At 30.0% G+C, this 27,370-nt stretch overlaps 3 protein-coding genes across 7 annotated transcripts; 2 read left to right on the forward strand and 1 right to left on the reverse strand.

Annotated features, from left to right (window-relative positions):
* Positions 1 to 457: 457 nt before the first annotated feature.
* Positions 458 to 13,643, forward strand: LOC117159941 (putative inorganic phosphate cotransporter). 2 transcript variants are annotated; one of them, XM_033340227.2, is made up of 8 exons: positions 458 to 614; positions 3,925 to 4,061; positions 6,060 to 6,360; positions 8,706 to 8,962; positions 9,968 to 10,117; positions 11,028 to 11,402; positions 11,499 to 11,711; positions 11,861 to 13,643. In XM_033340227.2, exons 1-7 carry the CDS (start codon positions 560 to 562, stop codon positions 11,661 to 11,663), a joined length of 1,440 nt encoding a protein of 479 aa, XP_033196118.1. In that variant the 5' UTR covers positions 458 to 559; the 3' UTR covers positions 11,664 to 11,711; positions 11,861 to 13,643. The 2 variants fall into 2 exon arrangements, with proteins under 2 accessions (XP_033196118.1, XP_033196120.1); XM_033340229.2 differs by lacking the exon at positions 3,925 to 4,061 and having other exon boundaries at positions 469 to 614.
* A 1,413-nt stretch (positions 13,644 to 15,056) lies between these two features.
* On the forward strand, positions 15,057 to 24,526 carry LOC117159939 (putative inorganic phosphate cotransporter). Of its 3 annotated transcripts, none has more exons than XM_033340221.2 (7): positions 15,057 to 15,286; positions 17,376 to 17,509; positions 18,114 to 18,414; positions 19,216 to 19,454; positions 19,683 to 19,832; positions 21,830 to 22,207; positions 24,142 to 24,526. In XM_033340221.2, the coding sequence occupies exons 1-7, from the start codon at positions 15,205 to 15,207 to the stop codon at positions 24,367 to 24,369; spliced, it is 1,512 nt and encodes a 503-aa protein (XP_033196112.1). In that variant the 5' UTR covers positions 15,057 to 15,204; the 3' UTR covers positions 24,370 to 24,526. The 3 variants fall into 3 exon arrangements, with proteins under 3 accessions (XP_033196112.1, XP_076477564.1, XP_076477565.1); XM_076621449.1 differs by lacking the exon at positions 15,057 to 15,286 and adding an exon at positions 16,684 to 17,059; XM_076621450.1 differs by lacking the exon at positions 15,057 to 15,286 and adding an exon at positions 17,093 to 17,218.
* Positions 24,527 to 24,653: 127 nt separating this feature from the next.
* LOC117159950 (GPI alpha-1,4-mannosyltransferase I, stabilizing subunit) lies at positions 24,654 to 26,310 on the reverse strand. Of its 2 annotated transcripts, none has more exons than XM_033340249.2 (4): positions 25,881 to 26,310; positions 25,302 to 25,428; positions 24,911 to 25,207; positions 24,654 to 24,818 (listed from the first exon to the last, which is right to left on the reverse strand). In XM_033340249.2, the coding sequence occupies exons 1-4, from the start codon at positions 26,012 to 26,014 to the stop codon at positions 24,669 to 24,671; spliced, it is 708 nt and encodes a 235-aa protein (XP_033196140.1). In that variant the 5' UTR covers positions 26,015 to 26,310; the 3' UTR covers positions 24,654 to 24,668. The 2 variants fall into 2 exon arrangements, with proteins under 2 accessions (XP_033196140.1, XP_033196139.1); XM_033340248.2 differs by having other exon boundaries at positions 24,911 to 25,222.
* Positions 26,311 to 27,370: the final 1,060 nt, after the last annotated feature.

The following is a 27,370-nucleotide window of genomic DNA, read 5'->3' on the forward strand; positions in this document are numbered from 1 at the left end:
AACAAATTAAACATCTGAAAAATAAATGAAAATGTATCAAATATTTTTGAAATATAATAATGTAAATAACAATGTCATTTTGTATAGTATTAGAGTATAATGACATAATGAAAATTATTTTATTAATATGCGTCATATCACTATAATAAAAGAGTAGTCATTGACTTGTATATTGTTATCTATTTTATTTGCTTTTGAAGAGGAACACATTAATTCTTGTATTAGTTTATCATTAATTAGTACTTCGAAGAAAAATGGCACTTTCTTAAATTCTCTAATCAGTATAATGCTGTGATTGTTATCACCTGCCAAGTGTGAGAGACTAATTAATAATTATCTTTACGTTTGTTCATTGAAACACGTTCAATGTTCTTTTGAAGTATGATGAAGCAAACGTTCGAAACTAATTGCAAAGAAGTGGGATAGAAGTGTAAGGAAAAGGAGAGGCTGCATGTCAGTGGGCGGGGAGTAGACATGTATGATATAAGTATGGTGAATTATCATCTAGTAAGATTAGAATTTGAACAGTCTGTGTTCGATAGTACCAGAAATTACAGCTATGGAGAACGAGGAACCTGCAGAAAATACAGAAAAAGGATCAACGACAATTTGTGGTAAATATATATAGTTTTGATTTACAACTGAACCTTGAGATATTTCTAATGTTTGGACAATTACGAATTATAATATTTTTCAAGTGTACATTTAATAACGCCTAATTTCAATGATACTTTATCAATTCATGTTATGGAATAACAATTCAAGTCGTAAATAATATTTAATATCGTTACTTGCATAAGATCGGTAATCAAATACCCTTTAAACAGAACTTTTTTAAAATTCGACCAAATGATTTGAGTTTTTTTGAGAAGTAAACGGATTAGTTTACTAGATGACGTGTAAAATACTTTTAAAAAATTTGCAGTTCTTATCTGAGCTTGTAATGAAAATCGGAAAGAAATGAAACAATACGTTTTGTAGGTTTATGTCAGTTATACACATGTTGAAAATTTCATCGAAATTGGTTAACGTTTCTATGAGTTTTAAACGATTAAGAGTGAAAAACCCAGTGTTTCATGATTTTCGGTCTAAAATCTAAAGATTCTTACATCTTTCGATACCTGTCGCTTGTTTCTGTATTAATCGTTCCGTATTTAATAATTTTGACATAATTTTCAGCATATATATCTAGAATATATATATATATATAATAAATAAATATATATATACACATACATGACTGACATAAATCTTCAAAATGTGTTGAAAATTAAAATTCTCATAGCAAGCGTAGATAAGAAAGTCGTAAAAGGCGACCTTTACTTTTTTTCACGATTCCGATCAGTCGCAATTTTTTTTCAAAAAAGAAACAAGTCATTTGGTCCACTGTTAAAAAAGTTATTCTGTTTTAAAAAGTGTTTGATTAGTTACGCGAGTAACTGTATTTCATTAACTTAATAATTATTCTGATATCGATAGTTTGTAATTTCGTGTATATAGTTTAGTGTTTTGTAATAGAATAAATATGTTCAGCGATAAAAGCGGTGGTGATGATAAAACTAAAATGTTCCATATATTTTAAAATTAATTGCTAGTTGAATGGAATTTTTGCGTTAAACGAATAATATCACGTAGTTCCATAAATTTCATTATAAATATTCCTTGTATCTTTTTATATATGCGTCAATAGCTTTTGACTAAACAGCTATTTTTAAAGGAAGCGCCTTAAATCTATCTACTCTGAATTTACATTTTTCGTACTTTATTTGCTGTTTTCAGACAGTTGTAGCTAGTAGATTAGTAAGAACAAAGGGATAGAGATCTAATTTTATCGTTTACAGTTTACAAAATGATCTATGAAATGTTCACAATGTTAAATAATCTTAGAAAAAAAAACTAGAATTAAATTTTTTTACATATTATAGATATATAGTCGTAAAAAAATACCTTGAAATAATCTTTATCAACAAAATTTTATATGTACAGAAAACGGTCGGTACATTCAATGTTAAATATCTGTTTTATCTATGATGTCTTTTATGTAATTTAAGCGTTTATCAATTCTTTTATTAATCTTGTTCTTTTTAACAACTCATATTATCGTTTAAGTTTTTCATGCTTGAATAAGATTACGATTTTGTTATTGTTTATTTCTTTCATGATTAAATCGATATCTTCTTGTTACACACAAAATATTTAGTTTCTTAAGACTATGCACTTATATATAAGTCTATTACCAAGTAAATCGAGCAGGAATTTGTAGGATATAAGCGACTTTTTAATCACTTATAGTAAATCAAGTTTATACTATTGAATTAAATTTTTATATATGTACGTCGATTATATTATACCGAATAAAATCGTTCGAATTAAATCTTAAATATACATGTATATACATATAATCGTTACTTAAGAATATTTCTTACCGTTTTCATTAAGATGAAATGATAAGATTATTTTTGATTACCTGCCCTGGAACATACAATACGGAAAGTTTCTAACAAATGAAATTAATATTTGAATGAAAATTTGTATTCTGAATCTGCATTCTTCAATCCTGTAAATGGTTTTCAATGGTGTACGTGTAAAGTATAGTGTAAAATATTGCCAAATTATCAAATTACCATAGAAAATCTGTAATAATGTATGAACAGGAGCGGTTACTCAATACGTATTATCGTGCTGCAGCACGAAATAAAATATTTTGGAAAATCGTTGATATCGTAACTTTTGCTTTCCGCCGTTATTTCTTCGTGACTCACTGCCAGATACGGTCACAGCATTTGAAAATCGCTTCTAGGCTAAAGAAAACCCTATCACTGTTCAATGTATACTATAGTCGTTATTATCGTTAATATCTTCCCTCACATTCTCACTAATCTTTTCTTTGTTCAAGATATTTTGTTTTGTGCTGTAGTCAGTGTCGCGCGTCTCACTCGCTATCTTTGATGTGAATGTTTAAAAAGTTCTTTTTTATTCGTTGTATTAATGTAATTCGAATGATAATTTAATACGCGAGTATATCGATCTTTAAATATGAATTCCGACAATTCTTGGTTAAGACAGCTATTTTCTACGCGATCTTCTGAGGAAAAAATTTATACTAAAACACTGAAAAGGGCTACTTCTAATTTGACTATCGTTCAGACAACCAAAGAAAGAGAAGGCGATCTATATACAATACCAGGGTTATCGATATGTTTGTAGCTAAAACATATCGTCGAGCTGATTTAATAATAATTTGAGACTGTTTATGGTTACATGTGCATGTAGCACGTGTGAAATCAAGACCAGTAGTAAGTATAAAATCCACGAGCCGTCACTGTGTATAACATAATAAATGTAAAAAATTAATCTTTTCATGAAGTCAATTTTGTTAGAAATATTATACCTACGCAATTAGGAATATCGATTACGCATTTGAGGATGGTTTTGTTTTACGTTTATAAAATAATAGATTAGTAATACGATAACAACACATGTTTTATGAACTTACTTATGTATCAATTATTTATTACAAAAACAGGTGTTTGTAATAAATAGTATAAAAAATAGCTGTGATAGTTTCAAGTCATCAAGCTTTGATATCATTGATTCCAGTTAGATCAAAGATAAAGAGATTTATGTTTTACTATAGTGAAGGAGATATATGTCATATGTACGATGTACCTATGTACCTATGTACAATATGTACACGCAGCCTATAAAACGAATATATGTGATTTAATTTTTTAATTTCGAATTAATTAACAGTGCTGAGCGTTCCAATCTGTCGAGTCCAAAAGACGATTCTCCTTTGTTTAGACTGCATCCAAGAAATCATGGACATAAAAAAATAAACATAAATTTTTGTAACATACATATATATATATATATAGATATATTATCTATAATCTTAGAACATACAATATTGAATTTTTGCAGGTGGACTCGGCATCAGACACCTGCAAGTTTTTTTACAGTTTTTTGGAATGGTAATTGGATATTGTCTTCGAGTGAGCATGTCGGTAGCTATTGTTGCAATGACACAGAACACTCAAAGCACTGATCATGCATTCGAGGTAAATTATGTATATGTACGTGGCTATAGAATTTGTATTAAGTCTATAAAGTTAGTAAAGTTAGGATCTTGTGATAGTTATTACACAGTAGTATATAAAATATGTTATAATTGCACTTTATAAAATATTCATTTATTCTAAAATTTAGTATCTTTAACAAATTATTTAGTATCCTTTTAGAACCATGATTGGAAGTAGTCTATTTTGTCTAAGGCAGACTTTTGTTAAGATAATCGGCATTATTGCCACACGATTAACGTTGAATTTACGAAGAGCGAAGAGTTTATGAAATCCAAATACGTTTCCTTACTAGTTATATAAACCTGATAAGAGTAATTTCTTACATAAACGAATGTTTAAAGAATATCGAGAGTATTGAGAATATTGAGAATATTGAACATTTTTATCTGGATGTTGATATGTATTAGATATATTTTATAAAATACTTGGGTCTTATTTAAATCTGAGCAATACGTGTCGATAATATAATTTATTCTAAGCATTTAGTTATATTACTTTAAAATCTTATATCATTCAGTCATAAAAGAAAGAATACGCGTTTATATTATACATGTTTCTTTAGTCTTGTGCAACGTAAAAACGTGATCTTTGCGATGATCATAGAAAAACTATCGTTGTTGAAAAATATATAGAAACAGTGAGTAGATATAGAAAGCAGCTGTGTAAACAATATCTTGTAATTATTTGATCGACTTGATTAAAATTTTCCAAATTTTTCATACAAAATAAATATCAGTAATTTTTACAATAATCAGTGAGTCATGAAAATAAATATAGTATTTATACTATAATAAATATAATTTGCTATAATTATTTTTATGGCATTAGAAAAATATCGAGATAAATTCAGTAGCCTTCGGACTGCTATTCGTTCGTACATTATATAACATTATGAACGTCCTAGATGTACATATATAGCATAGAATGAATCACTTAATCCGTTATAAAATATTTTCTTGAAAAGAGTTACATGAGATATAACGTAATGATGTTGTTTTTTGAAAAGGGAAACAAGAAGAGTCCAGCAAATCATGCGTCTATATTTAAATGAGCTTATACATATGTATATACATGTATATGGTTCTGGCTGTATATAATCTCAAAAAGTAATAAAATGTCTAATACAAATCATACATAGGATACTATCATGTAACGATAAATTCTCCAAGAAATTGAAGATTTAATAACACCCTTTGTATTATATTATTAAATAAGCGTAATAAACATAGAGTGAAAATAAGTTTTATATTTTATGTAGTCTTTTTTTCTGTATGTAATCTTAAATTCAAGATATAAGAAAATTATCTAGTAAACATCGTCAAGGCAATAAAAATTAAATAATGACACACACACCAATTCGATATCACTTAATCTTGAATTGGTTCGATGCAAAATGTGAGATAAGGAACACGTTTGAAATCCTTTACGATCTTAGCGTTTTCCTTTTGAAATTAAAGTAAACTTAAAATTAAGAAAAATACAATATTCGTTCCTTTTCTCGAACTTTTTTTTGCAAAGTTTCCTTATTTATGTCCTTATGTTTCGCAACGAAAATATATGGCCGGTGAAGGCGAGAGTCGATTAAAGCAAAACTGGATAAAAGAAGACTCCTCTTTATATTATATGTATAATGTACACAGAATGGGCGAAAAGTTAGAGAATACTTTCACAGAATGATTTACGCAGTACAATATACTGTTACTGTTGCTCGTCAAACAAATTGTATCTTTATCATGTAATAGAATTAACGTTATCTTCCTAGTAGTGAGAACGATATACTATGTATATATAATAAAAATTGAAATTCTATAATTAAGATTAGCATAATACTAATTGTACTAATTATAAGTCAATTAGTTTTCCAAGGCATCGTTATTCTATCTTTCAAATTGAAATTACGCGCATATTTTATAACGTTAATTTTATTTCATACCATTGTTGTAAAACGATTGTTCCATGTTTGACTATTGTAATTAGGTCTACAATTGGACATCGACGGAGCAGTCACTGATCCTCTCTTCTTTCTTCTGGGGCTACACGATAATGCAAATACCAAGTGGCTACATAGCTACAGTATGGAGCGCACAAAAATTACTCAGTATTGGAGTACTGCTTTGCGGAATCTTAAACATTTTGACACCGACCGTTGCTCATTATGGGAGTTACATTGGTGTTTGTATTTGTAGAGTAGGCATGGGACTGTGTCAGAGTTGTCTTTTACCGTGTATACAGACTCTGCTTTCTAAGTGGGCACCGCCATCCGAACGAGCACGACTTGGTGAGAACTGTTTTATTAATATCTTTTACAGAACTATCAGACTACCACATCTTAAGTAAGGATAATTGCTAATTTGTTATGCATATAATATTACTTGGACGTGATATAATTTGGTCGATCGAAAATTTGACTCGCGGGTTATTTAGGAATTTGGTATTTACATATAGAACACTAAATGTATATACCATCTGTTGACTCTAACCTTTTAGTATACACGAGCAGTATAGTGCAACATTTTATGTATCAATCAATAGATTCGTTGAAAACAATTTCACGCTTGCATTGCCGATTGCCTACTGTCGGCTGGTACTACTTCAGCCGCTCCATAACCCTTGTTTACACAATATTTATTTACACGATATTAAAAATGGTTGTCTCTGTCATCGATGGATTTAGAATTTAGAATTTTGGACTATATAAAAATGCGTCCGCTTACTTCAGAATGAAGCGTAATCGTAACATAAATTGTATCAAAGTTTTTTGCGAATATCACCTAGAAACTATAACCGAACAGCGGTAACGTGTATAGGAAACAGATATTCAAAATGTTGACCTTGACAACATATTTCATGGTCATTGAAATTGGCGAAGTGTGCCCTTTTCTGTATAATTACCAGGAATTTTTATGAATTACAGATAGTTGATACGTATGTGTTGTGCATCCTAACCATTGAAATGTCAGCTATAAAAAAGCGAATTAAGTAGGATCGAGTAAGCGGAGGTAAGAAAAAATGAAGAATAGTAGAACTTTCCGATTAATAAAAGCAATAAATATACAGGGTGTCTCAGATTTTTAACAACACCAAGTTGCGGTAGAAGATTTTGCGAATAAGAATTAAATGAAAATGTCATATAAATATAAACTGGCAAATACTACAAAAAGAAGGTATTTAGAAAAACGAACATTAATTTTGAAATTATTCTGTGATTCATAAATTCAATAAATATTATTGGATTGAATATAATATAGTATAGATTATCTTAGTTACGCGAAACATTTTGTATATCGCGTATGACCTAGAATGTGTCATTACATTGATCGATTCCATCGCGTAAGCTTATTTTGTGTCAGTCGAAGGTTCCTGACCTTCCTATATTTCCTTAATCAACTATGCTGTAATACGCATACTACACACTAAAGAACAAGTGATGAAGGATAATCCTTGAATACTCAATACATATCCTTGAATGGTCAATGCTCATGACCTCTATTTTGACACGTGCAATAAATATATAATTGGTCGTATACGTCCAGAATTCGAATTGTTAACCTTCTTTATGTAATACATTTTTAAGATATCTGTATCTTTAATAATACTGTATAGCTGTATACTTTAATAATACTGTATAATCTGCATAACTTTAATGATTATTCGGTTATTTTACTTTTAATCTTTCTATTACTGCTGATTCAACATTTTTATATTGACATTGTTTCGTATTTTTATCTAAGTTTATCTAAGTTGAATCCAGTTAATATTCATCAAAATAGTTGTAAAATTCGCAATTTACCACTTACTATACGATACAAAAGTGTTTTATCTTTTTTCAATTTTCGTTATTACAGAGAAAGAAATACATCGTATGCCATGATAGATGATCATTTTTAAAACGCGTTGCCCTTGATTCGGTTATGCTGCTTATATTATTAGTGTATGTTACTTATTGGAAATAACTCAGAAAGTGTTTTCAAGTGAATTACTCCTGATAGTACAATCGCAAGGTTATTAGATTAAATTTGAACTTTACTACTCTATACTTTACGATATTTGTTTATAAAAATACGGAACATTGAGGAAGCGCTATGAACATGCGGATTTCTTATATTACGTACTTTTCGTTTAAAATCATTTACATTGATCGATATTGGTGTGCAATATTAATTTATTTAATTTAACTAACTTAACATAGAAAAATACTTGCTTTTTTAATCGACAATCCTTAACTAAACAAACTTGTCGATAATATTCCCATTCAATGTCCTCGACACAGATAAATTTTTATTTGAACCGATTTAACGACGCTCATAAAATACCTGATTTGTACTTGTTTGCACAGAATTGTTCAAACTTAATATTGGCGATAAACTAAAAGTCAAATTTAGTTATATCGTTGAAGTCTAACGAACATATCGTATTATACATGTTTAGATCCGTATTAAGGAAAATAATTTAAAGTAAATTATTAATCCTCTAATTTTTTTCTTAAATTTCGCTGTGCATTTTCTAGTACGAGCAATCCAATAAACATTTTGTTATAAGTCGTATTTTGTCAAGTACATTGTTGCTATTAACTGAAATTCCACATTTATGTATATCATAATATAGTACGTATATTTATTTCAGGCACGCTTGCTTACGCTGGGGCACAATTTGGGACCGTGATTTGTTTTCCAATATCTGGAGAATTAGCAGCTTCGAGTATTGGCTGGCCATCTGTCTTTTATACGTTTGGTGTTTTAGCGATAATTTGGGCCATTGTATTTTTCTTTTTTGGTTCGGACAGTCCTTCTAAGCACTCGGGGATATCGGTGAAAGAAAGGCGATATATAGAAGATAGCTTAAAAACTCCCGGGGATAAAGAAAAATCAGATAACACAACGGTAAAAATATTTTCTTCCCAGTGATACTTATATTTTCTAACGACATTGCTTGCACTGTTCCTTCTTACGTCTAGTAGATTATTATCTAGTAGATTATTATATCCTGTTTTACGTTTTATTTCCCTCTATAATAAAATCGAAAGGTTTGCTTTGCTGTACGTAGGTACTTTCCTTTTGTCATGCGTATAATACTCGAAACATATTTCAAGAGAATTATAGATTTAACGTCATCACTATTGACAAGTCATGTTTTAATTTACAGATTAGTATAACGTTTGCATTAGATTTTCCACATGAATAAACTTTCCTCTTATATTTGTGAATGCTATTTCAGTGATGCATATATATGCTTCAGTGACATATATTATCCTACGTTAGGACATTAATATATATTAATATTACGTCACTACGTACTCTAAACAATATTAAGTGTCCATGTAACATGATGCTGTGAGGAAAACGATGCAATGAAACAATATAATGATTACCCAACATGTTTCTAGAAATCATATTTTATGATATAATCTACTAGATGTAAACACATATACATGTATGTATATGTATACATACACCCGTATATATCAATCGACCAATTGAAAACTTTCCTTTCGTCAACATAAAAACCATAAAACATAATATGCGTTTGCAAAATTATTTCGAAATCAACGTTATCGTATGATCTATGAATATGTACATATTTTTGGCAGAAATGTCCATTAGAAGAAAAATCTGTGATAAAGTTAATGCGTTGTATTGTCACTAAAATAAGTGTCATTTTTATAAAAACAATACCTATGTTTTATGCAATTTTGCTTTGAAAGTACACACGTATATATCGATTAAAAATTTATTTTTTAAACATCAAACAGTAGAATAATTAGTCAATTCGTATATTTATTTTATCAAATATAACGTATTTTAAGCTATTTTATCGAACATGGACGTTAATATTATAAATTATGGATCATTGATGTATATTTTATGTATGTTTGTGATTCTGCAAAGGCGTTGAAAACACCATGGAAAGCTATATTAACCTCAGTACCGATGTGGGCTCTTATAATTGTACATTGTGGACAAAATTGGGGCTATTGGACTCTTATCACAGAACTACCAATTTACATGAACAATATTTTACAATTTAAGTTGGAGGAGGTACGTAATAATATAATACTTTAATAAATAAAATTATCTACTAAAATCTTAATTTTTTGAGGATTCTTTAAGAATTTAATTAGAAATTAATTCTTAAAAAATTAATTTTATTTTTTCAAAACTGTTTTATCGTTACTTAAACCTTTCGAACAAATATTAAACACTGAAACATTAAAATTGAAATTTAACATGTACACCACATCGCAAAATAGAACGATCTTTCTATTACGTAAAAACCGTGTTAGGGCGAAACTGTGTTGTGTACCATACAAGGGTTTCTTCTAATTTTTTTACACGTGTTGTAGAAATGTCGTATTGTACAAACGGTCTTTTAAAATTTTGCAATTGTGTTACGCATGCAAACTCACTGTAGTAGGATTAACGGTAAGATTATCAGTATTTTCTTCATTTTCTTCTTCGGGAGTAATTCATTACGTCTAGGGAAATTATCAATCGAATGTCAATTGAAATTTGACTCATTTTCTTCAAAATATTGTTCAGCGTACACATACATGACTGTAATTTTTATTTCATTTAACAATAATAGTTAATAGATGAATAGTATGCTCAATTTTTCACTGCTACTGATTGCTGTTAGCTTTTTTTTCTGATAATCACACACATAAAAGTCGATAACATCTTCGGCAGTAAATTATACACTACATCATAGACGATCGTATCGAGATAAGAATACTCATGTTGATAAATATTCCTCACTATGCCCTATTGTTTTATCGAAGTTTACGATGTTCTTGAATTCTTTTTAATTTACGACATCACGTGGAGTAAACTTTCGATATTATGTATTTGCCATATGATTGGTAAAGTTATAAAACATGTTCGTAACGTATCGTTGATATTTAACAGAATGTGAAATTGTTACATTAAAATAGATATCTGGATTTTTCAGAACGGTTGGATATCGGCGCTCCCTTATTTAACGATGTGGATACTAAGCTTTCCAACATGCTGGTTAGCTGATTATGCTTTAAAGAAGAATATCTCAAGAGGAGTAATTCGAAAAGTTTGCAATACGATTGCACACTGGGGACCAGCGATAGCTTTGATTTGCCTTGGTACGATGTCGGTGCACGATGCCACCGTGGCTACAACTATCCTTGTGATAGCTGTAGGTTTAAATGCTGGATCTCTATCCGGATTTCAAATTAATCATATCGACTTAAGTCCAAATTTCGCTGGCACCTTGATGTCCATTACAAATTGTATAGCATCTATAATTGCAATAATCGCACCAATAGTCTGCGGCATAATCGCAAAAGACGAGGTAGTTAAGTCGAAGCAATTTTGTCTTAATCGTGACATTTTTCACCGATAACTACGTATGTTAATTTAATTTTTTTCTTAATTTGTTTCTTTGCAGAAAGATGTGACCCAGTGGAATATAATATTCTACTTGTCTGCTGCTATTTACATTCTAGGAAATTTAATTTTTATTATTTTTGGCAGTACTGAAATTCAACCATGGAACAATCCTGAAATTACGAATATCAAAGGACAAAGCGAGAAAGAATTAACAGTTATATGAATATGCAGAAATATCTGCGTTATGTTCCTTTAGCGTCGCAAGCGCCATGTACGTTTTCAAAATGCTATTTCAAATAAAACTTGAACCGTATGTGGTTTCTCTGTAGCATCATATACGTACACAAATTGGATCTAAGTAATTTCTATATATGTGATTCGATACATCTAACCAATGACTAACTACTTTTATTATTGCAGATTTAGAGGAACGATCGATTTTAAAATCCAAGAATTCTTGAAACTGTTTCCTTTATTTTTTCATTCATAAAGTTTCTTTTCAAACAATTAATCTGTTAAACAATCTCTAGAGTCTAGGTGGAATACAAAATGTATTTAATCTTCCGCAAACATTAAATTTATGATTCGTGCCGATTGCGACCAATGATTTACAGTAAATATATTTTTCTTCAACGTGGTTGATAATCGACAATGTGATATATGTATTTATATTGGTAAATACCAAAAAAGTAATTATACGTAATTTTAAGTGTAAGGGATAGACAATATCCCTTTGTGCAGAAACGATTTAGGATGTTTAGACAACAGAACGGCTAAGATAATGAAAAAGAGGCTGTGCTTTACAAAACTAAGTATACATGTATATATAGATGATTAGCGTCGATAATATACTGTTCGTTTGCACATTCGTAAGGTACAAGATTGCTTTTGCTATATTCTAGTCTTGAGTCAAATCTTTCATCAAACAGTTTAATGAGACCAATTTTTTATTTAGGTCTGAGATTAAAAAAAGAATTTAACTTGTAACATATCAAAATTTAGAATAGCTTGAATGGAAGAGGTAACGTGAAGCCTTTAATAAAATATTAGGTTATCTCATAAATATAGGTATCCTTCTTTATGACATGTTAAATAAACATCAATATCATACTTACTATGTTAAACAAACATCAATATCTTACATTTATTCTTTGAAACAGAGTCGTTCTCTTGATCTAAATAAAATATCTAACATGTACAGAATGATATTTTTTTATTTAAGGGGACTCGTAACCAAAAAATGTAAAAAAATCTTTATTTTATTGCAGATTCGGAATATACGTATAGATATTTCTGCAGGTTGTGTTAAAATATAGTGCAATTTTGTACACTAGAAGTAAGATTAAAGAGAAAGTGGGAAAAAGATCTATATTCATTTAATGAATTTCTGCTCCATAAGCAGGATCATCTTTCTCCTGTTCTTGGAATATATATTCCAATTTTCTTCTTCTTGCCTGCTGATAAATTTTTGTTATTTTTCTACCTGCGTTTCTTATCCTAGTTCCATCTAGTTATTGCATAATTTTTGTACATTTTGCTGGTTCTAGGCAAAGTTTCTCAACAAATGAATTATCGTCGCTTATCAGAAAAACATTTTTCTCTTAATCATATTTTTAATACTGACTCTTACGAAGGTAATGAACGTACTGAATGACGGAATTCGTTTTTAAACGATATACTAAAAGTCATGTAACTTTTTTGCTAAAAGACATATAAAGAACCGAGTATTCGATTCATTTAGAACTATTAGCAATTAAATTTATCGATGTATTAAAAATAACAGAGTACGTGATTCAAATTTCATTGGTATTGCTACATTAATTTCGGAGAGAATGTTTCATAAAACTCCTATATGAATAGTTCGATTGCGAGCCCCCTTAATTAAAACTACATGTTACACGAATTCAAATAAAGAAATGCAATAAATATCGGAAATATTTATGATGTCAGTAGCACTTTTTCAAGTTTCAAATGATATTAAAAAAGAAATTTGAATTTTAGCAATAATACCACTTCGTTACTTGGAATCAATTGGCAGTATGATATTTTTTTAGTAAATTATGTATGAAATTGTCTAACGTTGTATATTGTGTACAATATAAAAGAAGTCGTAGCTATGTGATTTTTAGAAATTATTGTACTTTAATAATGTATTTAAAATGAAAATGAAAATAAAAAGATATGGGTAAAACTGTTCAAACAACACGATTTATTTATACAATAATGCGCGCACGTGTGCACAAACACAAATTTTACATATTTTTGCTAAAAATAAAATAATTATTAGATACAAACTAATGTAACGATTTACATGATACCTACTAGATCCTACCTAATCCTATCCTTTATTACATATGTTTATTTTTACGTACAATGTATCGCAGAATCTAATTTTATATGCACACTATTATAGCTGTTGTTTCTTAAGTAGATTCTAGTATCTGAGATTAATTTATTTTGCAATTATAATTTATTCTTAAAACAATTTTTTAACTATTTTTTTAATTCCTGAGGTAAAGCATCTTTTTTTATCGAATTTTCTTTTCATATAATATTTAGAAGATTTAAGTTGACGTATTTACTAAAAGCAAAAAGATATTTATAAGTTAAACAAAATGAAGTCTTACTTATTCTAACAGAATCTCATCTTAATTAATTACTAATATTCGCTTATAAATAAGTCGTTCAATTAGTTTACTATTTAAAAGTGCTTAGAACGATGGGTCGTTGCACTTTCATGAAAAACAGTCATTCGTAAGATATGGATATAATTATAGGAGTAAAGATAAAACTTTAACGAGCCAACAATTGAGAAGTTTCTCCCTGGTTGGTGAAATATGACGAACAGTTGAAAGCTTTTCCAATTGGATAATTAAATGTATTACGTTAAATTTAAACAATCAATGTATAAGTATATCGAATGAAACGAAATCTGTTGGTAATCATAATGTAATTATAATTGAAATACTGTTTGCTTCATCGAAAATAATAAAAGATTCGGAATATAAATTTGGAGGTAAGTGAATGGGTTTGAAAATAACGCGTTAATAGCTAGACATCAGTAGGAAATATAACATTTAGATATAACGGCATACGACTTGTCTACTATTTGTTTATTACGGTCGTCCAGTCTTATTAAATTTTCGATATAAGTATGCATGTAAGTTATTATGTAGGTCTTGCAAGATTTTGCACAGTCATTAAGGATTTATCGAGATGTGAAATCGTACCGATTTCTATCGAAAGTTTGACAATGGAATTATAAATTATCTTAATCTTCAACTAGAGTGTATTTCCCTTTTAACATAGATGATATGTAATATTCATTCCGCTTTTGTCTGGTTTGTATATTGTATCTAAAAAATCGCTAATATAATTATATATATCAAAATTTTAAATACACGCGCGTAGTGTTTGATACAATATATATATATATATATATATATATATATATATATATATATATATATATATATATATACATACATATATATATATATATCAGTATCATTGTATTTTATAACAACATATGTATTCGTCTGGTTTTCCATTTAGATAAGGGAGAAAAGTGATAATGTACTATTGTGTGTACGCATGCAGAACGTGCAACTTGAAAAATAAGAGTGGGAGAAACTCTTTTCGGTGTTGGACTATAAAGCCACGATCAACCGATTGATGGATCGTAGTGTCTTTTTTGCGATTTACTTCGGAACTCGACCCTACCTAACAAATCGTGTGTACGCTTGAGTATTTTTATTAACAATATGATGCATTCCCATGCAACGAAAAGGGTCTCTATCATTTCTATTTCGGGGCGGATGCAGATACCGGCATCCAAACCAAGAGGTATTTAACTAAAATCTAAAACCAAACTTATTTTACCATATAAGTATGTATATCTCGTTTCATATTAATTTTATTCGTTTCAATTTCCAAGTGTCTCTCTTCTCGGTTCACCAACACGAAGAACAGCAATATCTGATCAAATTAGCGTCATTGACGAAACAAACATGATCTTTTCATAAATAAATCTTGGATAGGTTTTAAAATATATAATATCATTTATAATAGAGTGATTTATTTCTAATAATGATTTTCTTTCATACATACGTTTTAGACAAAGTTCGTTTACGCTTTTTATTATTAGGTATGTCTGGTACTCTCTATAGAAACTACGAAAGAAATAGATTTGATAGTGGAATTGTTCATTCTAGAAGATAAAATCGAAGTATGGAAAGCAATATCTGATTTTGATTTAGTGACATTGATCAAAGATAACTTTTATTTATCACGACTTGTGCGAAGATTGGTGACGTTTGTCCTCATTTAAAATCGTGCTTCTCACGTGTTTGGATTCTCCCACTCGTGCAATGATTTTTTATATTTAATATCATATTCTTACCATCTTTTCAAGCCTTTTTTCTAGCCTTCGCTGTCTTTAAAGTGGTCAATAAATTCATTAATTTTAAGTGTTCCATTAAAGTTGTAACGAATATTAGTATCTTTATCATATTACTACATACATTAATGATAATTAATATACCTATATACATATTATGTACATATGTATTCATATAGAAATATCTTTTCTTGGTAAAATCTACTTGACGGTATACATTAAATATTCGTTTAATTGCGAAAATACTTAAGAACACAATGTATTTCGTTCAACGTGCATAGCATAAATACGTGACGAATCGCTTTGAATTCCAAGACATGACGCCAACAGTTCGTCAATGTCAGATTTCCCGCGATGTCCTAGAAATATGGAATAAACGAATCGCTCATCCGCATTCTCTGCATTGCACGATCGTGGTATGCGAGAAATATAGAGAATGCAACAAGTTACTTCAAAGCGGTTGATAATTATCGTTCAAAGGTTTTAACAGAACTTTAAACTAGTATCATTTAATCGTACGATAACATGCTATCGAACAGCAACCAACGAAACTTATAAACGGACAATAGGAAGATAAATCACGGATTAAAAGATTAATGTTATTTATGAAATAACAATCGTATCCGTTCATTAATTTTGATTTAATCGAAACCTTGAATGGAAGGAAAGAGAAAAAAAGAATGTGCAAATAAGATGTAACAATAAGTATGTATTACCTAGGTTCTATTTTCTATAGTCGCGTTATTCGCGTTATTTAAATTATACTTTCTTCTATTATTTCTTTAAGAGTCCTTAAATAAAATATTACGTATTTAAAAGTATGAATTTGTGTAAAATAAGAGTGATAATGTATCACGAAAAAATAGCCCGTTCTTTCGGGAGAACAAAATGAAACTGTTCGAGAATGAAATGAAAAGCAAAAAGAATTTTGCGATTAAAATCTTATGTTTCAAATGCAATCACGTCTGCGACGGTGGATCACGTGAGAAGCACGTGTAAATGAATACTATTCATAAGCACGATACATCTATAAAATTTTATTTCGCTTTAAGCACGATTTTACAATACCTAATAAATATGTAAATAAAGCAAAATAATATCTACAAAATGAGTATTATGACATAATCACAACTAGCATAGAATGAATGATCTACAAAGAATTATCGCTTTCTAAAAGTTTTTGCTACAGCTATCGAAATAATAAGGTTATAACTAACCTTGTAAGTAAAACAACAATTGATTTTCCTATGAGTTCTATAGTAGCATTAGCAACCAATTTTTAATGCAGGACTTTCTAAAAACGTGTTTCATGAATACTTATTTCTTAATTAATATCTTTACTTGAAACGGATGACACAGCACTTTTTTCCAACCTAACGGTATGCCCTTTTTAAATGATAAACACTTCATCTATTTATAACGTTTAAAGTTCATAGTAAAATTGACATTATACTCTCTATAACTATACATGTATATCGCGTACGTCGATCATTTGTTTCTTACCACTAATGAAACTCTTTAATTTATAATTTACAGCACGATACGGATGTAGACACACACAGAGTCTTCTAATGGCACTGGGCTTTCTCTGTTGTTATGCCATTAGGGTTACTACATCAGTGACGTTAGAAGCAATGACTAATGCCAAATCTGCAAATCCTGATTTTCCAGTATGACCATTTTCCCATCTTTCGATCTGTTTACTAATTATTCGTCTGTTGACCATTTTGTAAAATGGATTTATATACAGAAAGCAATATCGATTCGTAGAAAATTAACACCTGCAGTTAACGGTGTATTTATGTAGATGGCTATTATATATTTTGAATGTCAAAATACGTAATAGTTACAACGAATAAATCTCATTGTCAGATTAGTATCTGTGATTTTATATGTCCATCGTAATTATAAAATGTACAAGTATGTATAAAATGGTTCAAATGATTCAAATATACTTTGTATTGTACATCGACTAATTACTTGAATTTAATTATTGATTCTGCATATTCTATACGTAATTTATATGTAAACGGGTGCTAAATTCGGTACGCGTATGTATAGAAGGAATTTAGCGCGCGTTTACGTGCACATTATGTGCATACGTATTTAAATCGAATCGCTTTCTATACATATACATATATAGCACAAATTCTCAAGCAAAATAAAAAATATTAATTTTGACAAAATATTACAATAATACTTGTTAAAAAGTAGAAGCTACGAAACAATTTGCTTCTAGGTTATTCTCTACAGTTTTCATCCTTTTCATTGAAGGAATTTCCATGGAAAGACGCCACAAAGGATATAATTCAGAGTTCTTTCTTCTGGGGATATGTATGCACGCAAATTATTGGTAGCATAGTGGCACAAAAATGGGGAGCTCATAAACTTTTCTCACTGGCGCAATTCGCATGTGGTTTGGTAACACTTTTAATTCCCGTACTTGCCGAGTACTGTGGATGGGAAGCGATTTGTGTTACTAGAGTAATCGCCGGTTTATTTCAAGGCACTGTTTTACCGTGTCTTCACACATTACTTTCGAAATGGGCGCCTATGGACGAAAGAGGGAGAATCTGTAAGTATTTAATGTTTTAATGAATACAAATTTTGATCATTGAGGCAGATTATGAATATTGATACGCAATGATCATTTAAAATGTTGTTTCGATTCCAACAATACGAATTAAATTAGGTTATTAAGCCTTTATATCTTTGAGCAATTTCCACACGAAAAATCATCAAAAGGCTGTTCTTTGACTCTTTTGGTTTTCGAACCATTATTAAGCCAATCGATAATCAAAGTAATTTTATAGAATCGTTTGACAACGATAAGAATCTTTTCAAGAAATTGTATCAGTCATCGTAGTTCATTGTATCTAGACAACAGTTAACATCCATTCATGATTTCTACATTTAACGATCTCTTTTAATTATCTTAGAAATCATTAAGTTTGATATTTCATTTCAGTTACTCGACTGTCTTTGATAAATTATTTTCTGTACATGAGCGTATATATGTATCTTTACCTACAGTACGTATCTTTTGTACATATATAAATTATACGCGTTTTAATAATTGATGTAAAATTTCAATAAAATAACGTCATTAAAAATTATTCAAATGAAAAATATTTATGATGGCAGTGAAAATTATTTTCTATATTTCATTTTCTATATATTTTATTATATTTCTATATATTTTATTTTCTATTTTTGACAATCAGTATGTTAAAGTGGATGACAAAATTAAACAGATGATAATTTTATAAGTGAAAATAAATTAAGAACATAGACTATACAATTACTTTTAACAATCGAACGCTTACACCAGTAATTATCAAAAGTATCTGACATATTTATTGCACGCAACATTTAGCGACCTTCGTTTATGCCGGGGGCTGGATTGGAAACGTACTTTGTTTATGGAGTACTGGACAACTGTCAGCTTCTCGTTTGGGATGGCCTAGCTGTTATTATGTTTGGGGCTGTATAGCAATTGTTTCCAGTATTCTGTTCTTTTTCATCGGTAAAGAATCACCCGCTGAACATCCAAGTATACCACAAGATGAAAAAGAATACATTGAAAATAGTCTTGGAATGATAGAAACAGAAGAGGTAAGAATAATAGTTCCTCATCCTTTCTGGTTAAACCTTCCTAATCTAAATATAGGCACTAGGTATCTAAATTTATAGTATTTCATATTAAATATAAAAAACGACATAAACATTGTGATAGCAAAACACGTTATAATTTCAGTGTTAAAATTTCTCATCACATTTTATAAAGAATAAAGAAGCAAGCAGAAACGTTTAAATTATAACAAAATTGTAATATTTTTCTAGAAATTATCAACTCCTTGGATTAAAATATTAACCAGTATTCCAATGTGGGCACTATTGGTTACACAGTCTGCTCACACTTGGGGCTTCTGGATGCTTTTAACAAAAATTCCTTCGTACATTGGATCAGTCTTTGATACCGACATACAAAACGTAAGTAACAGATAAAATACATCCTTTGACATATTCGTGTTAATTTGCATGTAACGCGTATATTGACAAGTTTATCCGATTGTTTAGCATCCTTACAGTAACCTAATTATTTCCTATTTTTACAAGATCTCTTTCAACTTGTCCTTAAATAAAATTGTCGATATCGGAATTTGAAATAAGATATTAATATAATGTAACAAAACTCGTGATAATGTTTCTTTTCGAAGAATATAACATCAGTGTTTTCACGCAATTGAAGAGTCCAGAAGAAAAATAAATAATAATAATAAAAAGAAATTTAAATATTTGCTACCATATATTAGAAATTAGGGAGAACTATTAAATTGTGTTACTATACTATATGTATATACATATAGTATATGTATATGTATAATGTATATACGCAGGGAGTTCGGCTACTATTTCTACATAATTTAAGGGGTGATTTTTGACGTCGAAATAAGACAAGAATCAAGAATAAAAAAATTGCGTTTTCGACTTTGCTTTTTAGTTATTGACAATTACAAATCGACCAAAATATTCCTGCACGCGAGCAAACCTCCTTACACGAACGAAAGGAGGTCAGTCTAAGCAGCGGAGCGCATAGTGATTTTTAATCCGAACGACACGTGAGCGACAGCTTATCAGATTATTAAATAATCTCACGCAACACTTCGCAAAAGAAATGGTAGATTGAACATTAAACTTGCTTACTCGTCGAAATCCATAAGAGCATATTGAAAACCGCCCTATGAAATTTCCAAGTAAAGAGGATTAATGTTTTCTCTAATCTTTTGCCTCCGCGAGTGTTCACAGCAAAATCACACACGCACCGCGATTGTCCCGGCCACGAGTGTTCACAAAAAATACAAACAAATTACAATAGATGTTCCCCATATGTCCTCCGTTTTCTTGTAAACAGAGCCTGACTCTTCTCTTAAAATTTTGACGTATTGTGTCTTCGTGTGTCCTCAGTAGTAAAAGTCGAGAGGATTTAAATCTGGGGACCGAGCAGACCAAAGCACAGGTCCTCCTCGACCGATCCACCTGTTTCCAAAACAATTGTTTAAATGCTCTTGCATTGAGTTGGAAGAATATGGTGATGCGTTCGATTTTTCGACTCATCCATTCGCAAAAATTTTTTCTTTTTGAATTTTCTTGAATATATTTTACAGGATTTAACGTACCGCTATTCCGCAATCGTTGGTCTATTTTGCAAAATATCTTTGTGCTGGGTCTATTCCTATTGGGATATTTTTCGGCGTATAAACTTCGCGCTTTTGTATTATTGCCGTCCGCCGCAACATAGCAAAAGTGCATGTCCGAAAGTTCTTCAAATGTATACATATTGTAATAAATATGGCTACAGTATAAATACTGCTACACTGCATACACATAACACTCATTACGCGCACAGTACACACATCAAGTGCACTGTACACATAATACACTCAAATGACATTCTAACTTAATATTTTCAGTTCTTTGAAAGTTCCTCGTTGACAGTCAGAATGACAGAACGATCTTCAAACTTTACATAGAGGTTCATTAGAGATTGCCATTGAAAAAGTAGACTTACGTTTACCAGATGAGTTTCGAAAATATCTCAATTCTTCAAGCCTTATTGTCTTTAGTTTTTATGAATGTAACGTGTTTTAGAAGAAAACTCTAACATAGAAAAGAAGCATTATTATTTATTTTCAAGCAAACATGGTGACTATATTCGTGGAATAATATGAAATATTAATTTGACATTTTGTAGCATCTGTTAAAAAACCGAATAAATTTTTCGATAAATATTCACTTTTCATCACAAAATAGCGTTATGTCGTATGAATGTCAAATTATATATATATACATATATAACGGAAAGAAAACAGCGGACACGATACAATATCCTTTCCTTTGGACTCTTCACTTGGAGGCCCACAGCTATTTACTTTCATAAATACTCGAACAAAAGTTTAAAACTAAATATTTATTTTGATCTATTTTAGAATGGTCTATGGAGTGCACTACCATATCTCACAGCATGGATTTGTAGTTTCCCAATTAGCTATATTTCGGATGTCCTGATTAAACGAAATATTTTAACCGTACAAGCATCGAGAAAAATTTGTAATACGATCGGTGAATGGATCCCAGCAATTGCATTAATCGGTCTTGGATATGTTACTAAGGAAGAACCTGGAATAGCAAGAGCACTTTTAATATTCGCTGTTGCTAGTAATGTTGCTATTTATTGTGGACATAATGTCAATCATATGGATCTTAGTCCAAACTTTGCTGGTCCTTTGATGGGTATTACGAATACTGTGGCAAATATTTGTAGCATTTTGGCTCCGCTAATTGCCAGTATCATCGTTAAACATCCGGTATGTATAATAATAATTCTTTGTTATTTCTAAAATAATTTACTCTTCTCTATGCAGTTAGATTATTCTATTATTACTGACTTTTCTTGGCATTCTCTTGAAATTCAGGCAGATAGAACTAATGAACAGTCTGAGTTGAATAACATTTTAGATATGCTTTATTAAGAAAAAATAGAAATCATAAAAATTTGATCTTTTGTAAGTCGAATTAATACTCATATCGTTGCGTGTTTGTATCCCTTCTTTTTTCGTCGTTATTTTTATTTACCATATATTATATACAGTATACGTATTATTACTTACATAATATGTACACGTATAACAGTTAATTAAACGGTAATTGGGTTGATCGTTCCAACCTGTATACAAGCTAGAAACATTTTTTGGAAAGGATTGTACTTTGCAGCTTTTGTTAGTAAATCGATATTTCAAATGTCGTCGAAAGATAAATTGCTTTAACTTTACCATGATAGCATACGAGTAGAATTTTGACTTTCTATACTAACAAGAATAAGATTCCAATTGACCGACTTCAATTTTAATGAACGTTTGCAAGTTGATAGTATAGTTGATAGTATATATATACCTTCTACATACAGAGTGGGGCATACAAATCGGAATACCTAAATATCTCTGTTACTTAATGATCATATAGAAAAAACTCCACAGGACAAAAGAGAGGACAACTTGGAAGGGCACATGTAATGGTAGATAACGTTGGTAATTATCGACATCTCAATTATCTTACTGATTTCGATAATTTTTAGATATATTTTAGGAATCAACATTTTGAACAACTTTTTTCTATACATATAACTACCATTCAGTTACTGAAATATTTGCAAAAAATTATCGGTATCACCATAGTGGATTCTGCCTACTATTGAACGATCATGAAAGGGTATGCGTCGGTATTGGTGGCTGGTTGCCACCTCACGACTGCCGGATAAAATGACGCCTAATCCAAACCTATATAAACTATAAACAAAAATAAGAATTAAGTTTGCTTGAGGTGTCATTTTATCTGGCCGCCATGAAGCGGTAAACAATCAATAGTAACGGGTGCCCTGTCACGGACGCATGATTATAGGCAAAATTCACTGTAGCGATATCAATAGTTTCTTGTGAATATTTGGCAAACTAAGAGCCGAGCCACGGTTATATATAGGGAGAACAGTTGTTCAAAATGTTGATCTCTACAATATATCTAAAAATTATCGAAATCGGTAAGGTGAGTAATATGTCGATAAGTACCATTAAAAAAGATGACGACGATCTTGAAATCTCATTAACAAAATTACTTTCAGACAATATTTTCCGAAACTGTAGAATAGCTGCCTATCCTCAAATTCGGATAATTTTTGAATATAGTTATAGAAATTGATATTTTGAACAACTTTTTTCCATATATATAAAGGGTGTAGTCACTTATTTTCCGAGATGTTCGCGAAAAGCTATCGGTCTATGGTATCGTATGCATAAGTTTGGTTACCGGCCGCTGATCGCTATCTTCTGTTTATAAATGAAAGTCGGACGAATCTAAAGACCCTGCGCATAGCTGCATATGCGAGGCTACAGGAGTTTGTGTAACTTACAACTACGTGAATATTATCAATGTATTGGTTTTAGGCCCCGATTCTCATTTATACTAATAACTTGCGAAAGCTCGTTAACACCAAAGTCAACTAATTGGAATATTTTTCTTGTAATCTTCTTTGCTATTGCTTAACTATATCATAATGATTTGAGAGACTGAACTGAGGTTGCAAAATGGGAAGAATGTAAACTTGTTACAGGTTCCTTAATTATTAATATTTTATGTCGCATACTCACAAACGTTTTTATATTAATAATTCATTAATGTACTCTAATTATTTAAGATAATATGTGAAAAAGTAAATAATCTAAATCTTTTATTATTTTTCAATCTTCAGAACAGTGTTGAGGAATGGAGAAATATGTTCTTTTTAACATCCATAATATATTTTCTTGGAAATTTGACTTTTATTGTGTTTGGTACATCTAAAATTCAAGAATGGAATGACCCTGTAAAGGAGAAAAAGGATATCTCTATGAGTTCTGCAACTGAATCATCGATGGAAAAGGGATATGCACAAAGAGAAAAAGATACTGAAAAGATGGATCTAGGAAAAGAGTCGTAATATTGCTCTGATACTAAAGAATATAATATTATTCATAAAATGTATTGTAAATATTGTGATTGCAGAGTGCATTATTATTTTATTTGCAAGTGTATGCGAAAAATATTTTAAAATGTGAGTGCTGTATGTACATGAATATTTATGTGTATTATATTTAATATTTATTACAAAATTATATATATATATATATATATATATATATATATATATATATATATATATATATATATAATTTATATATATATATATATAATGATGATTAATGATTATATTAAGCAAACAAGTTTATTTAAAACATGTTACTGAGTTTTAATATGTTCTGACATAGATTTCCAAATTGTTTGTATAAGACATAGTGTACATAAAATAGTTAATGAAAATGTGATAGAAGTTACTACAAGTAACATAGTTGTTTCACCAACTGGTATTGTCCATACGTTTTCCTTATCCTGCAAAATGGATGCAAAAAGTAAAACATTTCTATTTATAAAGATAAAGATAAAATAATTGTATTACTTAAGTAACAAAGTTTATTTTTTACCATGATATATGGAATCTCTCTCCATTTAGGTACAATCTCTACGCATGGAGAACACAAATCAAGTTTAGAAACTCTATAATCCTTAATTCTTTTTTTACAACCTAATAATAGCGTTGGGTTTGGTAAAGTAATGTTCATGTATTTATTACTATCGTTGGCATGTTGATAACGTTGATGTATTGGAACTTTTAAAGCACATTCTGCACGACTCAAATTCGAGCAAATGGTTACAGTTTGTGTCTGTGCTTCCTCAGCAAATAACTCGATGTCAGCCTCTCCATTAACACATGCTGTACTCTGAAATTGTGAAATCTGATTTGTATATATGTGAATTAAGATAATTTCATATATATATATATTATATACTTTAATTGTATTTCTATCAACTTACAATTCCAAGTCTTCTTAAATTAGTCAATTCATTAACATTAGCATATAAAGCAGATGGAAGTTGTAAATAAATGGCTACGTAACATTCTTCTATAAATTGATCGACATGTACTTGATATATTAAATCTCTGTAAATAGAATTTTTCGTGAAAAATAAAACAAAATGTTTTAATGATTTTGATAAATCTTTATTATTTCAGTCTGTGTTATCCAAGCATTTTACCAAGATAAATATATATATATATATATTTAATAAATGGGACATTTGATTCATATTATATAAACATACATATATCATACATATAATTATTATTAAATAAAATAACAGTATATATGGAGCAAGCTATAGTAGAACAATTAGGATTGAAATTCTTAATTTCTACATTTGTACGTGATAAAAAATAATGGTTTCTATTATGTAAAAAAACTTACAGGAATTATCTATGTTTTTATCTTATGAATAGTACATAATGATACATAATTTGCTTTTTGAATAAAATTATCAACGTACAATCAAATTTCACCCGTTTAGATTGGATAATAGACTTTTTTTTGCTTTACTGTGATACCATGGTCTAACCTATGAAATCCCGTTCCTTGCACTTTTAATGAAACACGAGCATCTAATTTATCACAACTTACTACAATTTTCAAAATAAGTATGTAAAATAAACAAATTTGTACAAAAGATTGTTTAACGAAACTTGATATCATTTTTTAAATGTCTATAATTACATCGTTTTAATTATGCATTTTTTTCTGTACTTTCATGAAAGCTGAATAGGTATCCCTGGTTTGTCATTTATGTGGCTCATTTATGGGGCTCTCGACAGTTAATTCTAATGATTCAATAACTCTTATAACACAATAAATACTTTATTTATTATAACGAGAAACTTAAATTACTTGTTTCACACTTTAACACTAAACCGAACTTTACAACAGATTTTGATCAAACTTTATGTGCTTGACACGTTTTAACACTTTAAATTCTCGTCTCTAACTTGTGAACTGGCGTAGGCATGTGGCTCCCTCTAGCGTGAATATCTTGTATGATAATAGGATACATTCTAGCGCTGCAAATTTAACTGTACAGTAGCGTAGCCAAGGCAAACGAACTAAAGTTATTTAACAAATTTATTGACTAAATGTCAAAATTATTTATCAGTAATAACTGTGATCACTTTCAAATTTCGTATTTATTTTGGTTACCATGGGAAGGAACATTGCCAAGGCAGCGATGGTTACTCCGCGGCCCAAAATGTAGAATCGTTAGAACCGTCACGTTGAGCTGAGGGTTTAAGTAAATTTCATAACGGTGCAAATCTTTAATAAAGTATTCAATCTATTAGTTTTAAATATAAATTGTTGTTCAAGTTAATTTGTTGTGTATTTCTTCATTTAAACATCGAATTAGTTTTTTCGAATTCTTTGAAGTTGTTATGCAAACAAAGCGCTTCAGCACTTCATGTGCCGAATTCCCCAATATATTAGAAAGGCCACGCAACACTATTTACAAAAAGAATTATGTTGATAACAAAATAGAATAATTGAAATGTATGTGCAATGTGATAAAGTAACAAATAGCAAAGTATGAATATAACAAGATGTCATCATTGATAATATTGGTAACTAGTTTTCTTTTTCGGAATAAAGCAGGAAGCTTCTTTAATTTGAAGTTGGTGCGGTGTACTTCTTAAATTAGGTCACAGGGCCACGTTTCACCCTCTGACGATCTTTGCTAATTTCGCGTGTCCTACAGGCTCGCAATCTCGCACATTCGTTCTCTTGTAATGAACACCTCAATCTGCTCATCAAAATCGTTTTTAGAGGTTTTTCAGATCACTGAAGAATCTTCCTTAGGTTTAAGATCTTAATCCTCAATTGATATTGACAGCTACAATGGTTTGAATGGAGTTATATAGTTCTAGAATATTCCGTTCTTATTTATACTCTACTAAATAGGCAAAACAAGTACACCAATGCACCTACTCCACGATTCTCACACAAACACTGGGGCACAAAGCACTAGAGAGGATGTCCCAGGGCGCCTCCAACATCCGAGCTTAA

Source organism: Bombus vancouverensis, chromosome 9 (genome assembly GCF_051014615.1).
Source record: "Bombus vancouverensis nearcticus chromosome 9, iyBomVanc1_principal, whole genome shotgun sequence".
In the NCBI taxonomy this organism is placed as follows: Eukaryota; Metazoa; Arthropoda; class Insecta; order Hymenoptera; family Apidae; genus Bombus; species Bombus vancouverensis.

Coding starts and splice junctions, on each gene's coding strand:
- LOC117159941 (XM_033340227.2), top strand. CDS start 560: ATGGAGAACGAGGAACCTGCAGAAAATACAGAAAAAGGATCAACGACA. Junction 6,361..8,705: donor ATCCGAACGAGCACGACTTG/GTGAGAACTGTT, acceptor TATTTATTTCAG/GCACGCTTGCTTACGCTGGG. Junction 8,963..9,967: donor AAAAATCAGATAACACAACG/GTAAAAATATTT, acceptor GATTCTGCAAAG/GCGTTGAAAACACCATGGAA.
- LOC117159939 (XM_033340221.2), top strand. CDS start 15,205: ATGATGCATTCCCATGCAACGAAAAGGGTCTCTATCATTTCTATTTCG. Junction 15,287..17,375: donor ACCGGCATCCAAACCAAGAG/GTATTTAACTAA, acceptor TATAATTTACAG/CACGATACGGATGTAGACAC. Junction 17,510..18,113: donor CTGCAAATCCTGATTTTCCA/GTATGACCATTT, acceptor TTTTCATTGAAG/GAATTTCCATGGAAAGACGC.
- LOC117159950 (XM_033340248.2), bottom strand. CDS start 26,014: ATGATATCAAGTTTCGTTAAACAATCTTTTGTACAAATTTGTTTATTT. Junction 25,223..25,301: donor ATTTAAGAAGACTTGGAATT/GTAAGTTGATAG, acceptor TATACAAATCAG/ATTTCACAATTTCAGAGTAC. Junction 24,819..24,910: donor GAGAGATTCCATATATCATG/GTAAAAAATAAA, acceptor TCCATTTTGCAG/GATAAGGAAAACGTATGGAC.